This window comes from Salmo salar, chromosome ssa13, assembly GCF_905237065.1.
Source record: "Salmo salar chromosome ssa13, Ssal_v3.1, whole genome shotgun sequence".
Lineage (NCBI taxonomy): Eukaryota > Metazoa > Chordata > Actinopteri > Salmoniformes > Salmonidae > Salmo > Salmo salar.
The window spans coordinates 41,905,579-41,921,391 of record NC_059454.1 but is presented as its reverse complement, the minus strand read 5'-3'; the positions used below and the strand labels follow the sequence as shown (position 1 = coordinate 41,921,391).

At 43.2% G+C, this 15,813-nt stretch overlaps 2 protein-coding genes across 2 annotated transcripts; both read left to right on the top strand.

Moving 5' to 3' along the window:
- Positions 1-1,763: 1,763 nt before the first annotated feature.
- LOC106567055 (proliferation-associated protein 2G4) lies at positions 1,764-10,501 on the top strand. Its single transcript, XM_014135890.2, has 13 exons — positions 1,764-2,061; positions 3,355-3,483; positions 3,779-3,884; positions 4,051-4,120; positions 4,327-4,419; positions 4,691-4,754; positions 4,901-4,979; positions 5,182-5,260; positions 5,493-5,626; positions 5,890-5,984; positions 6,523-6,650; positions 6,990-7,043; positions 8,689-10,501. The coding sequence occupies exons 1-13, from the start codon at positions 1,974-1,976 to the stop codon at positions 8,761-8,763; spliced, it is 1,194 nt and encodes a 397-aa protein (XP_013991365.2). The 5' UTR covers positions 1,764-1,973; the 3' UTR covers positions 8,764-10,501.
- Positions 10,502-10,895: 394 nt separating this feature from the next.
- On the top strand, positions 10,896-14,789 carry LOC100194703 (transposase-like). Its single transcript, NM_001139756.1, is given in 4 exon segments — positions 10,896-10,909; positions 11,024-11,050; positions 11,516-12,668; positions 13,258-14,789. A coding segment is annotated over 1 exon segment (1,014 nt). The 5' UTR covers positions 10,896-10,909; positions 11,024-11,050; positions 11,516-11,635; the 3' UTR covers positions 12,650-12,668; positions 13,258-14,789.
- Positions 14,790-15,813: the final 1,024 nt, after the last annotated feature.

Here is a 15,813-nt window from a genome sequence, read left to right as displayed (position 1 = left end):
TTTTACCAAATTACCGTACGACAGACCACGTGTTCACGCTGCACACCCTAATTGACAAACAAACAAACAAACAAACCAAAACAAAGCAGTCTTCTCATGCTTTGTTGATTTCAAAAAAGCTTTCGACTCCATTTGGCATGAGGGCAAATTGATGGAAAGTGGTGTTGGGGGAAAAATATACAACATTATAAAATCCATGTACACAAACAACAATTGTGCGGTTAAAATGGGCAAAAAACACACACATTTCTTTCCACAGGGCCGGGAGGTGAGACAGGGATGCAGCTTAAGCCCCACCCTCTTCAACATATATATATCAACGAATTGGCGAGGGCACTAGAACAGACTGCAGCACCCGGTCTCACCCTACTATAATCTGATGTCAAATGTCTACTGTTTGCTGATGATCTGGTGCTTCTGTCCCGAACCAAAGAGGGCCTATAGCAGCATCTAGATCTTCTGCACAGATTCAGCCAGACCTGGGCCCTGACAGTAAATCTCAGTAAGACAAAAATAATGGTGTTCCAAAAAAGGTCTAGTTGCCAGGACCACGAATACAAATTCTATTTAGACACCATTGCCCTAGAGCACACAAAAAACTATACATACCTCGGCCTAAACATCAGCGCCACAGGTAACTTCCACAAAGCTGTGAACTATCTATCTGAGAGACAAGGCAAGAAGGGCCTTCTATGCCATCAAAAGGAACATACAATTTGACATACCAATTAGGATCCATTAGAACCCATTGCCCTTTATGGTTGTGAGGTCTGGGGTCCACTCACCAACCAAGAATTCACAAAATGGGACAAACACCAAATTGAGACTCTGCATGCGGAATTCTGCAAAAATATCCTCTGTGTACAACGTAAAACACCAAATAATGTATGCAGAGCAGAATTAGGCCGTTACCCGCTAATTATCAAAATCTAGAAAAGAGCCATTAAATTCTAAAGCCACCTAAAGCGATTTGCAAACCTTCCATAACGAAGCCATCACCTACAGAAAATGTACCTGGAGAAGAGCCCCCTATGCTAGCTGGTCATGGGGCTCTGTTCACAAACACAAACAGACCCCACAGAGCCCCAGGACAGCAACACAATTAGACTCAACCAAATCATAATAATTACTTGACATACAGAGTACACAGTGGCAGAATACCTGGCTACTGTGACTGACCACTGTGCACTTCCTAACCTCCTGCCAAATGTATGACAATATTAGATACACATATTTCCCTCAGATTACAGACCCACAAAGAATTCAAAAACAAATCCAATTTTGATAAACTCCCATATTTACTGGGTGAAATACCAGTGTGTCATCACAGCAGCAATATATGTGACCTGTTGCCACAAGAAAAGGGCAACCAGTGAAGAACAAACACCATTGTAAATACAACCCATATTTATGTTTATTTATTTTCCCTTTTGTACTTTAACTACTTGCACATCATTACAACACTGTATATAAACATACTTTGACATTTGGAACTTTTGCGAGGGTAATGTTTACTGTAATTTTTTGATTGTTTTTTTTCACTTTTGTTAATTATCTGTTTCACTTGCTTTGGCAATGCAAACATACGTTTATCATGCCAATAAAGCCCTTAAATTAAATTGAACATTGACAGCGAGAGAAAAGCAAGTCGAGATTTGCATACACTATTTTTTGATTAGTCATAGTAATGTAGATATGCAGATAATATAATACGGAAGAACGGTACCAGGCCAACATCGAATGACTACTGAATAAGGCCTACATGTAGCGATAAAAAAAAATGTTATTCAATTCGGTGCTCAGCGTGCACGCATGGCGTGGGACGTTGTCCGCCAGTAGGAGGGGTCTCAGGCGTTTTGGGCCTGGGCTACAAACCGCGGAGGAGAGAGCAGACCAGGCAGCGTGGTCCAGACTGTAGCTGAAACCCGCGAAAAAAAAAAAGTTACTTTGAGTGAGAAAGAGCTACCGAAAATATGTCTGGAGACGACGATCCACAAGAGCAGACAATCGCCGATGATTTGGTCGTCACCAAGTACAAAATGGGTGCCGAGATTGCCAACCGTAAGTGAATATGAACATGTTGATTGAGTTTAAACGTGACCGAGTCCACTGATTGTATGCAGAGGTGACTAGCTAGCATATTCATCTATCACAATGCAGCCATGTGCTGTGTTGCTCGCTAGCGATAAATCAATGACTCGTCGGGGCTAGCATTTTGCCCGTGTCGTAGAGAAATCGTAGCCACGAGTTAGCATATTATTGCTAGCTAATACTAAAGTTAGTCTATACATGCACTTATGTAACTACTAGTTAGCTAAAGTGGCTAAATGATGGTGGCTAACTGACATGCCGCTAGTGAGCTAACTAGCTAAGATTCAATGCACTGCCTGGGAAGTTGTCACTGCTGGTAAAACTAACTGGTCGACAAACTGCCTTCTGAACAAGTTATGATCCAGTTACATCTACCTAGTTACTTATTTGCAAAGTTTAGTCAGTTAATTGCCAGAGTTATTTCAACTAGCTCATGTAGCTAAGCCAACTTGCTAGCTACGTAGCACAGCTGTTAAACGCAAAGCAAAGAGGTCGTTTTTTCCCCCCAGCGCTCATCTCATGCATGCTGTCAATCATCCTGAACTGTCAGCAGCAAGTGAATCGTTTTCTCAATAAACCTATTCTCTCATTGTATATGTAACAGTCTTGCGTCCGTCCCCCCCAACCTGGGCTTGAACTAGGGACCCTCAGCACACATCTACAAGTCACCCATGAAGCATGGTTACCTATCGCGCCACAAAAGCTGCGGCCCTTTCACAGAGCAAGAGAAACGTCTTCAAGGTCTCGGCGCGAGTGACGTCATCGCGCAACGCTAACTAAGCTACCAATTTCACACCGGTTACCTGTCGGCACAATTACCATCAGCACCTGTCGGTTCAGTGGCAATGCATTGCCTCAGACCTGTAACACAGCTATAGCTAGCGGCTATGCAATAACGTTACTCCCTGTGCACCCACCTATAGCGATGATATACTCCCCGTGCATCAACATTGAAGACCTTGAAGTGTGTTCCTTGGAATTGATGTAAATCCTGATGATCCCCCATAATGCTGCTGGGAAGGGATCTTTATGCACTTTGCTTCAATGACAAGAATCTTATATTTTCCTCATGGAATGTTTTGTAAACAACTGGTGTAGACTACTAGCAGGATAACAGTGAAATGCTATTCGACAAGCAGATTTAAAAGTGTCAATATCCACGGCCTTGCCTTATCAAGGTCTCCATCAGTCATCTTCCCTGATCCTAATACTAAATACTTAAAGCTTACTTACTTAACCTCTGTTCTGTCCTTTCCTATCCAGAGGCCCTGAAGGCTGTGGTGGAGGCAGCCAAGGCTGGTGAGACAGTAGTCAGCCTCTGTGCGAAGGGAGATGCCTTCATCATGGCTGAAACTGGAAAGGTCTTCAGGAAGGAGAAGGACCTGAAAAAAGGTATGGGCCTCATCTCATTGGTTAATTCAATAATTTGCCTTGTCATGACTGAGTGAAGTCAAGTAGCTTTTATAGAGTTTTGTAGTTTACTTTTTGACTGAAGAAAAGTTGAATCTCAAGTCTTATCCTCGCTTACTCATCCTTTCACCTTGCCTCCTCAAAACGTCAGAAGGAAGTGAGGAGACAAGGAATCAAGGAAAACACTTGATATTCTCTTGTGCAGACAGTGCATGGAAAATGACTTGCTGACACTATTCAATGTAATTAAATGTCTGTACTTTATTGGCACCCTCAGGTATTGCTTTCCCAACCAGCGTGTCTGTCAACAACTGCGTGTGCCACTTCTCTCCGCTGAAGAGTGACCCTGAGATCGTACTGAAGGACGGCGACCTCGTCAAAATGTAGGAACGTTGTATTGAATTGTTAATGAGGCTGTACCTGTGCCTTTTCTGTATTGCTGGCCCTATTCAACTGTTGGGAGACTACCCCTTCCCATGTCAATGCACGGGCCAGTCTGATGGTCTTGAGTCACTGTGGGACTGTGTTATTCTTGTGTTGCCTGTGCAGTGACCTGGGGGTGCACGTGGACGGCTTCATCTCAAACCTGGCTCACAGCTTTGTGGTGGGAGTGACCAAGGTAGTAGCACCTCAATCGTTGTTTGCGTTGACGTTAGCGAGAGTGCAGATGTCACACAGAAATGCCAGCATACGGATATTAACAGAGATGGACGCGCAGCACATCAGACATGTTTTTAATGCGCGTAGTGCAACAGTCACGTAACGTTAGGAAGAGGATTTTGCGTCACCTTCACATCCTGTTTTTGATTTTCTTCTCTTCATCAGGATGCTCCGTTGACGGGGCGTAAGGCCGACGTGATCATAGCGGCACACCTGTGTGCAGAGGCCGCCCTCAGGCTGGTCAAACCTGGAAACCAGGTGAGGTGCTGCGTTAGCGCTTTACTGAGTGGACGGTCAGGGACTAGCCTGGTCCTGGATCTGGCTGTGTTTTATCGCCAACTCCTACGGTTTGAGTTGGCTGTATAGCACAAACAGATCTGGGACCAGGCTAGTCAGGGACCCAGTGACCCGGTTTGGAAAGAAAAGCTTAACAAACAAATCAAGTTGGTATCGTTGTGACGGTACAGTATTTCCATCATTGGATTCATAGCTGTTTTAACTTTTTAGGATGTTTATCTCTCTCGTTCAGAACTCGCAGGTCACAGAGGCCTGGAACAAGATCGCCAAGTCATTCAAATGCTCAGCCATAGAGGGTGAGTGAGTCACCGCTTGCCATTTAACCTAGTTGGCGCCCTACTGCCATATTCATACACAGTACATTCAATCCCTTACATCTTCTACTGGTAGCTTGCGAAATAGCATACCGTGTTTTTATTCCAGTGTAACACTCTCTCCTCAGGCATGCTGTCCCATCAGTTGAAGCAGCACGTTATTGACGGAGAGAAAACCATCATTCAGAACCCCACGGACCAGCAGAGGTGAATTGAAGACATGATCTGTTAGTCCCAGATCTCTGGCTTGTTTAGTATTACTTACCCGACGCATATCTCAAAGCTATGTTTCTCGTGTCTTTGTTGTGTCTGAAGCACCCAATGAATTACTAATAGTAGTTGCTCTTAGGGGACAAATAAGGTTGAATTATTAATGGCCTTGTTGCTCTCACTCTCTCTGTCTCTGTAGGAAGGACCACGAGAAGGCTGAGTTCGAGGTGCATGAGGTGTACGCCGTGGATGTGCTCATCAGCACCGGAGAAGGCAAGGTGAGGGACAAGCGTACACTCGACGTTCTAGTCAAGCTGTGCTCAATTTCCCTGCTGGTTGTTCTCAAATCTATGAAAGCATCACCTTCAGGAGCAGCAAAACAGCAAGGACACACTACCTATTTTTTCTGTGCATTGGATGACTCTACTGTCCAACTCCTGTCGTCCCTTTGAATGTGCTGTAAAAAAAACCTATTTTCCTTGCTCTAACTTCCCATGTCTCCTACTCCAGGCGAAGGATGCAGGCCAGAGGACCACCATTTACAAGAGGGACCCAGACAAGCAGTACGGCCTGAAGATGAAGACATCCAGGAGTTTCTTCAGCGAGGTGGAGAGACGCTTCGACGCCATGCCTTTCACTCTCAGGTAACACATGAGGCGCACTGCCTCCTTTTAGTCAGAACCGGTTCCATGATAAATTTGGTGGGCAAATGAGTTTCTATTGACTAAGACGATTGACATTAATTTATTTAAGACATTGACCACAACCTGTCGCTGTCATTTAACTCAACTGATTACATTCAATTCGATTTAGGCTATTGGGTTTCCTCCAACTGATTCCCTTTTTTGTAATCAAATTTTTTTTTTTGTATTCCTTTCTTTTTGATATTCCTCTTTTTCTTTCTCAGGGCGTTTGAGGATGAGGGTAAGGCTAGGCTAGGTGTGGTGGAGTGTGCCAAACATGAACTGCTGCAGCCCTTCAACGTTCTGCATGAGAAAGAAGGCGAGTTAAAAGACATAACCAGTCAGAGGCTATGAATGAACTTTTTGCGTGAAATTTGCAATCAAGTAATCCCGTGATGGCTCGCTAAAGGTGAATTGACATGCAAATAAAATGTCATTCTTTGTAATCCATTCGTTCAAAGCAGTGTGCCACTTAAACACTACAGTACAAAAATAGTTACATAGTCAAAATGAAATCATATGTCACATGCGCCGAATACAACAGGTGTAGACCTTACAGTGAAAGGCTTACTTACGAGCCCCTAACCAACAATGCAGTTTAAAAATAATACGGAGAGGAAATAAAATTAACAAGTAATTAAAGAGCAGCAGTAAAATAACAATAGCGAGAGGTAATATGTACATGTATGTAGAGTTATTAAAGTGACTGCATAGATGATGACAACAGAGTAGCAGCGGTGTAAGGGGGGGGGCAATGCATATAGTGTGTGTGTAGCCATTTTGATTAGGTGTTCGGGAGTCTTATGACTCAGGACTTACATATCATCCAATGTTTATTGAATCCTTTTTCTGTCTAGGTGAGTTTGTGGCCCAGTTCAAGTTCACCGTGCTGCTGATGGCCAACGGACCCCTACGTATCACCACAGAGCTGTATGAGCAGGAGCTGTACAAGTCTGAACACGAGGTAGAGGACGCCGATCTCAAGGTAAAACAACCAACTGTGGTAGAACGGTGGCCTACTGCTCTGGAGCTACGCTGGGGCTTTATGAAAACAGTAGGTTTTTTAGCAGCTTTTTGCCAGCGAACGGAGCACGGGCCGCTTTCTCAAGTGTTCTTGGGCGTGAGCTGGTGTCGTGTTCTTGAAAATGGAACCAGAGTGTCATTTTACACTGAGCAACATCAGCCTCTTGTTTATGCTCAGTTTTTGTAGAATGAGGCTAATTAATCTAATGTGGCATGTTGTTAGCTGACTTGGTATTTTCACTAAGATGAGATGGTTGCCTTGTTTTTTTTCTCTCACAAACCTACCTTTTTTTTTTTTTAGGCCTTGCTCCAAAGCTCAGCAAGCCGCAAGACACAGAAGAAAAAGAAAAAGAAGGTAGGCTACATGGTACACCGTACTGTGATGTAAACACATGTACGGTGCCTTCGGAAAGTATTCAGACCCCTTGACTTTTTACACATTTTGTTACGTTAGCCTTATTCTAAAATGTTTTTTCCCCCTCTCAATCTATACACAATACCTCATAATGGCAAAGCAAAAAGAGGTTTTAAAAAATAAATGACATCACATTTAAATAAGTATTCAGACCCTTTACTCAGTACTTTGTTGAAGCACCTTTGGCAGCGATTACAGCCTTAAGTCTTCTTGGGTGGGACGCTACAAGCTTGGCACACCTGTATTTGGGGAGTTTCTCCCATTCTTCTCTGCAGATCCTCTCAAGCTTTGTCAGGTTGGATGGGGAGCGTTGCTGCACAGATATTTTCAGGTCTCTCCAGAGATGTTCGATCGGGTTCAAGTCTGGTTTCTGGCTGAGCCATTCAAGGACATTCAGAGACTTGTCCCGAAGCTGTGTGCTTAGGGTCGTTGTCCTGTTAGAAGGTGAACCTTCGCCCCAGTCTGAGGTCCTGAGCGCTCTAGAGCAGGTTTTCATGAAGGATCTCTCTCTACTTTGCTCCGTTCATCTTTCCCTTGGTCCTGACTAGTCTCCCAGTCCCTGCCGCTGAAACACATCCCCACGGCATGATGCTGCCACCGCCATGCTTCACTGTATGGATTGTGCCAGGTTTCCTCCAGACGTGACACTTGGCAATCAGGCCAAAGAGTTCAATCTTGGTTTCATCAGACCAGAGAATCTTGTTTCTCATGGTCTGAAAGTTTTTAGGTGCCTTTTGGCAAACTCCAAGTGGTTTCCGTCTGGCCACTCTACCGTAAAGGCCTGATTGGTGGAGTGCTGCAGAGATGGTTGTCCTTCTGGAAGTTTCTCCCATCTCCACAGAGGAATTCCGGAGCTCTGTCAGTGACCAATGGGTTCTTGGTCACCTCCCTGACCTAGGCCCTTCTCCCCCGATTGCTTAGTTTGGCCGGGCAGCCAGCTCTAGGAAGAGCCTTGGTGGTTCCAAACTTCTTCCATTTAAGAATGATGGAGGCCACTGTGTTCTTGGGGACCTTCATTGCTACAGAACGTTTTTTGATACACTTCCCCAGGTCTGTGCCTCGACACATTCCTGTCTCGGAGCTCTACAGACAATTCCTTCGACCTCATGGCTTTGCTTTTTGCTCTGACATGCATTGTCAACTGTGGGACCTTAGACAGGTGTGTACCTTTCCATATCATGTCCAATCAATTTAATTTATCACAGGTGGACTCCAATCAAGTTGTAGAAACAATTGAGACTAAATTTTGAGTCTCATGGAAAAGGGTTTGAATACTTATTTACGTAAGTTATTTATGTTTTTAATAAATGTGCAAACATTTCTAAACTGTTTTTCGCTTTGTCATTATGGGGTATTGTGTGTGTAGATTGCTGGTTTAAGCCATTTTAGAATAAGGCTGTAACGTAACAGAATGTGGAAAAAGTCAAGGGGTTTGAATACTTTCCGAAGGCACTGTAAATACATCCAGGTCTCCCTTGGGAAAGACGCTAATGGGACTTCATTCTTTAAATAAAAATACATGTTAATGTGACAACTACATTTTGAGTCTTGCCTCAATTTCCAAGCAACTTCTTTTTGTCAAAAGGCTTCAAAGACCGTGGAAACTGAAACGGCACCAGGACACCCAGCGAAGGTCGAGGAGACCGAAGCTGCGAAATAAAACCTTCCACACCCCCCAACCCTGTCTTCGTCTCCAAGAATACTGACAGACAACTGACCAACCCAAAGAACAGACGTCAATAATCTCTCCATCCTACCCTCCTGTCTCGACATACCTGCCTTGTGGCGCGGCCTAGCCTTCTGTGATGAAAACCTCCAAATGTAAACTATGTCAGACTGTACCGGGTGATGGTGCTGCTCACGCCTAAATTCAAATTCCTGTCACATCCCCACTCAACATGTCACATCCCTTTTTCAATACCAATGTCCTTGAGACAGCAGGGTTCTCCCCAGAATAGTAAGCACGTTCGGTGCGATGACGCTGAATGAGAGGGATGTTGAGTAGAACAAGGGCATTTTCCGGAGTAGATTCTGTGGGAGACACGTTTATACCATCCAGTCATTGAGCCTTGAACTGTAATTCTATAATGATGTATGAAGGCAAAGCACGACAGTGGAGGGTTTTGAGATGACTGCACTGCATTGTGCCAATGATAATTGTGTAAAGGAAAACCTTGTTTGAGGTCATAAGCAAGAAGTCATGTCTCTGAAATGGATGTCGGTGTGTCCTATTAGGGAATTAAATGGGTAATAACTTAAACCCTCCATAAGCCTACTTAACACTGTTATAAACCGTCATGACCGCAAATGTTAACTGACCACATTGTCACACAAACTGTTATTTACAGTGGATAAGCAAACTTCCTAGGGGCATACCTAGCTATCTTGCCCCCAGTAACAGTTAGTGACATAACTGTCAAGTCCGTTGCCGTGGACATGTAGTCAATGGATTTTTAGAACGGAGTCGGATAAGGGGCTTGCTCTCACTGCACATACAGACATTTGACATTCTTATGCCCAGTAATGGAGGGTTCAGGTGTTCCCATTAAATTATTTGTTCTTTGTAGGACGCCATAATTAATTTCATACTTCACTGGTACTGCCACAGCGCTCAATGAATTCCACCTATATTAATCAGTGTTTACATCAGTTTCCATAGCTGTTTAATACTTGATACTTTCTATTGTAAAATAAATCCCAGTTTCAGAGGCTATTTTTAGAATAATGTAGACTAGAACCATCACAAAGCCGGCATCAAATAGCAGCCCCATAATATTGAGTTTGGGAGGGGCAACTGACCAAAGGACTTACGAACTAACTGCTGCACCACTAGGTCTTGTTGGGCTTTTCATTCTGAATAGGTTATTCAAGGGAGAACTCCATCCTTGTGGAAATGTTTCTTTACTAGGTTGATGACTTTCTAAGTTTGTTCTCCTGAAAGAAATGTAGCATCTCTTGCATTGTACATGTGTGTGTGGATGTAATTCTTAAGTCCTTATTTGGGAAATAATGGGGGAAGTTCTCGCAATAAAGTTAGGCATTTAGGAAGGCCTTTGAAAATGTCATGTCAGAATTACAACCCATCTCAGCGTCAATATGTTGCATACTTGACTGAAAAGTAAATGCCTCATTAATTCTGTGAATAAGATCCATTGATCATCCCGCTATAATCAGATAAGCCTTTTGAAATATGGCCATTCCTTGATAAACTAACTCGACAGTTGACAGTTATGACTGCTGACCCCTGCACTGGATGTGGAAACCATACATGCCTCGATCAGTAACGCAATAGAGGTATTGACAACTGTTAAAATAATGTACATGGTCGTTCTTTTTTGGGATTTAGAAAGGGAGTTTTTTCTTCATGGTTTGAAATAAACTTTAAAACAAAATCTGTGGATGTGTTGTTTGTGTCAATATTGTCTTATGAACCTCCCCCATCTAAAATAATGTACAGAATAAATACTGTACATGTAATTACATGGCTAACTACACAGCATAACATATACCTCCACACTCAACAGTAAAACAGACATTTTGTAATTGTATACAAAAATAATGTCGATTGACAATTGATTGATCCAAGTCTTAGCACAGTTCAAAGCCATATATATTATTGATGAAAGATGCATCATAGAGAGAAGCAGGATACAGGGGTTAGTTATACGGAAAAAAATCGTTGAAAAATCATTGGCTGCATTTCCCAGAGTTCATGAGCGTCCAACAATGATGACGTAATCTCAGTGTATAAATTACCAATCGAACAACAGTCACGGTCTTCTTGGAGACGGTGCCATCTTGTAAAGGTACACAGAGAACTGAATTTCAGGAGTTGTCTAACGTCAAATACGATTCCAAAATAATTCTTTCCAACTAAAAGCCATCCGACTAATCAACCTTTCTCTCCCCTTTCCTTACAGACACCCCTCCACAACATGAGGGCCAAGGTGAGTCATTTCCCCTCTAAACAATTCATTTGTAGTCCGCTTGTTGCTATGCTAGCTAACAGTTAGCCAGCGAATACCTAACTTACTCGCTAGTTCAGTCGTCTAACTAGTTGTAGGCACAATAACAAACTGCATACAATTTGGAAACTACCTGCTAAGCCAAATTTAATTATTTAATTTAATCATTAGCCATGGCTTTCTGAGCCAACTGAAATGGTTGATAGTATTATAGTTGTGGCCAAAAGTTGAGAATGACACAAATATGAATTTTCAGTCTGCTGCCTCAGTTTGTATGATGTAAATTTGCATATACTCCAGAATGTTATGAGTGATCAGATGAATTGCAATTAATTGCGAAGTCCCTCTGCCATGCAAATGAACTGAATCCCCAAAACATTTCCACTGCATTTCAGCCCTGCCACAAAAGGACCAGCTGACATGTCACTGATTCTCTCGTTAACACAGGTATGAGTGTTGACGAGGACAAGGCTGGAGATCACTCTGTCATGCTGATTGAGTTCGACTAAGACTGGACGCTTCAAAAGGAGGGTGGTGTTTGGAATCATTGTTCTTCCTCTGTCAACCATGGTTACCTGCAAGGAAACACGTGCTGTCATCATTGCTTTGCACAAAAAGGGCTTCACAGGCAAGGATATTGCTGCCAGGAAGATTGCACCTGAGTCAACCATTTATCGGATCATCAAGAACTTCAAGGAGAGCGGTTCAATTGTTGTGAAGAAGGCTTCAGGGCGCCCAAGAAAGTCCAGCAAGCGCCAGGACCGTCTCCTGAAGTTGATTCAGCTGCAGGATCGGGGAACCACCAGTACAGCGCTTGCTCAGGAATGGCGACAGGCAGGTGTGAGTGCATCTGCACGCACAGTGAGGCGAAGACTTTTGGAGGATGGCCTGGTGTCAAGAAGGGCAGCAAAGAAGCCACTTCTCTCCAGGAAAAACATCAGGGACAGACTGATATTCTGCAAAAGGTACAGGGATTGGACTGCCGAGGACTGGGGTAAAGTAATTTTCTCTGATGAATCCCCTTTCCAATTGTTTGGGGCATCTGGAAAAAAGCTTGTCCGGGGAAGAGGTGAGCGCTACCATCAGTCCTTTGTCATGCCAACAGTGAAGCATCCTGAGACCATTCATGTGTGGGGTTGCTTCTCAGCCAAGGGAGTGGGCTCACTCACAATTTTGTCTAGGAACACAGCAATGAATAAAGAATGGTACCAACACATCCTCCGAGAGCAACTTCTCCCAACCATCCAGGAACAGTTTGGTGACGACCAATGCCTTTTCCAGCATGATGGTGCACCTTGCCATAAGGCAAAAGTGATAACTAAGTGGCTCGGGGAACAAAACATCGCTATTTTGGGTCCATGGCCAGGAAACTCCCCAGACCTTAATCCCATTGAGAACTTGTGGTCAACCCTCAAGAGGCGGGTGGACAAACAAAAACCCACAAATTCTGACAAACTCCAAGCATTGATTATGCAAGAATGGGCTGCCATCAGTCAGGATGTGGCCCAGAAGTTAATTGACAGCATGCCAGGGCGGATTGCAGAGATCTTGAAAAAGGAGGGTCAATACTGCAAATTTTGACTCTTTGCATCAACGTCATGTAATTGTCAAAAGCCATTGACACTTATGAAATGCTTGTAATTATACTTCAGTATTCCGTAGTAACATTTGACAAAAATATCTAAAGACACTGATGCAGCATACTTTGTGGAAATTAATGTGTCATTCTCAACTTTTGGCCACGACTGTACATTAGCTACTTGAGGTTAGTGTTTTGCTGCATCAACACTTGCTAGATTCCCATCTCTATTCCCACTTAGCCAATGTGGCTAGCAAACTAACGTTATGTGTCAAACCACAGAAATGTTGTGATCAAGTTGAGTAAATTAGCATAGTAGGCAGGTTATTCATTCTAAATGCATGGCTCTGGTATCATTACTGAAGCCAAGCATTGTACAATACTTACAAATGTCAAACGGGCCTTTTCAGTCAATTGGTGGGTGTGCATGACTGCAATGTCCACACTACACTAGAGCGCATGTTAACCATACTCGGCTTCAGTTTGCATGGTATTGATAGCAATTTGCTGTGTATGACTATGCAACCATGCTTCTGAGTTGACGAGTACAGGTGTTTCGGCACCTATGTATTGCCGTATCGCTAACATTGTCCCCTCTGTTCTCTTTCAGTGGAGAAAGAAGCGTATGCGCAGGCTGAAGCGCAAGAGGCGAAAGATGAGGCAGAGGTCAAAATAGACTGCCCCTTTACAAAACCATGTCTGTGACCTTTCTCATGGACACAACATGGGACCAAGGATCTCCCAAGTCTGAAACAAGACACAGGCCAATGAGAGGCTACGAAGAGATGGTGCTACTGTTGGTCAACCACCTGCCTGGGAGATTTGATATGGGGACATTCTTTACTCTTTTACAAAGCCATCCCTACTCCATTGCTTTTGTTTATATTTTCACAAAGTTTTTAGTTTAAAATTAAATTGACTCAATATTGATTTGAAATCTGAAACTGGGTTTAAAAATGTTAAGAGGCCATTATTTCTCATTATGCCCAATCAAGTTCAGTTGCAAAGATTTGTAACGCTAACCTAGCTGAGGGGTATCCTACGAAGCAGGTTCGAGTCAACTTTGAACTCGGGATAACCAGTCATACTGAAGTGGCTCACCTTTTTAGCTTGGTCAGTTTAAGGCAATGAATTCTTAAACTAACCTGCTCCCGATCTCACTAATTCCCAGAATGATTGAACTGTGAGTGGAGGCCTAATCTGATAACCCTCTTGCGAAGACTCATAATTTGAGGAAGACTGATTAAATGTTTTATGACATGACAGAATGCATGTGAAACTTAATGCAATGCAACACTGACTTACAAATAAATATGGGGGGATGCTTGTGCATAATGGTACGTTTTGGCTGCTTTGATAGGCATGAATGTATTCAAACGTTTAGCTAATGTCAACTAGCTACTGTAGGCTAATTCACCACTAGCTAACAAACTACATACTATAGCTAAGTGACATGAGCTTGCATAATTTAAGGCTGAGGCTGTTTGGATGTACTGACAAATTCTCTAAAATGAGGTGGCTTACGGTACAGAAAAAAACATTCTCTGATGTCTCTCCTGAGATATGAAGAGCTGTGAAAGCTGTCTGCAGATGAGGTCACGGTGAATGTCCCAAGTGACTGCTGGCACATCCTTGTATGTGTACATGTTAGCAAATGTTGTATACGACAATACAGTTAAACGTCACACAAATTATAGGTTACAAAGGTATTACAACTGTAGCAGGCCAATCCTTCTGCTGGGTGTGCAGGCTTCTGTTCCAGCCCAGCACTAACACACCTGATTCAACTTATCAAACCTAATGAGGTGATAATGTGTATTATTGCTGGGCTGGAATAGAAGTCTGCTCACCCAGTAGATCAGGGAGTGGAGCAAGTTTGCCCACCTTTGGTATGGATATTCTTGTTCACCCCAAATGATGCTTTAGTAATAACAGCTGACTTACTAAGATGTCTAATATTTACAAATAAGTTTGATTATTGGTACATTTTGAAATGATATGTTGATTCCTTCAATGTTGATTCATTGAAGTGTTTAAACTTGTTTTATTTGATAACTTCAAAAACATTATTCAAGATGAACCAGTGTCAAGATTCATTTTTATCACAGATCACAATTCTGCAACATAAAGGTGTGAAGGAGATCTGTCTCTAATTTGTATGTGTTTCTGTGTCGCTTTCTCAAATGAACATGACCTTTTTTTCTAGTTGTGAGCTCTCCAATCTGTTTTGATTATCTCTCTTGTCTCAGGATATCAGCCGAAGTGAACCCGTTTTGCAGCTCATCATAATGGCATGCATCACCAATTCAGCCATAGGCCTACACAGTATGATGGCATTATTGGTGAGAAGGTGACAACATTTGGTGCGATTATTCGCAAATGGAAGAAACACAAAAGAACTGTCAATATCCCTCATCCTGGGGCTCCATGCAAGATCTCACCTCATGGGGTTGCAATGATCATGAGAACGGTGAGGAATCAGCCCAGAACTACACAGGAGGATCTTGTCAATGATCTCAAGGCAGCTGGGACCATTGTCACCAAGAAAACAATTGATAACACACTATGCCGTGAAGGACTGAAATCCTGCAGCGCCCGCAAGGTCCCCCTGCTCAAGAATACATATACATGCCCGTCTGAAGTTTGCCAATGAACATCTGAATGATTCAGAAGACAATTGGTGAAAGTGTTGTGGTCAGATGAGACCAAAATGGAGCTCTTTGGCATCAACTCAACTCGCCGTGTTTGGAGGAGGAGGAATGCTGCCTAGGACCCCAAGAACACCATCTCCACCGTCAAACATGGAGGTGGAAACATTATGCTTTGGTGGTGTTTTTCTGCTAAGGGGACAGGACGACTTCACCACATCATTTGACGGGGCCATGTACTGTCAAATCTTGGGTGAGAACCTCCTTCCCTCAACCAGGGTATTGAAAATGGGTCGTGGATGGGTATTCCAGCATGACAATGACCCAAAACACATGGCCAAGGCAACAAAGGAGTGGCTCCAGAAGAAGCACATTAAGCTCCTGGAGTGGCCTAGCCAGTCTCCAGACCTTAATCCCATAGAAAATCTGTGGAGGGAGCTGAAGGTTCGAGTTGCCAAACGTCAGCCTCGAAACCTTAATGACTTGGAGAAGATCTGCAAAGAGGAGTGGGACAAAAT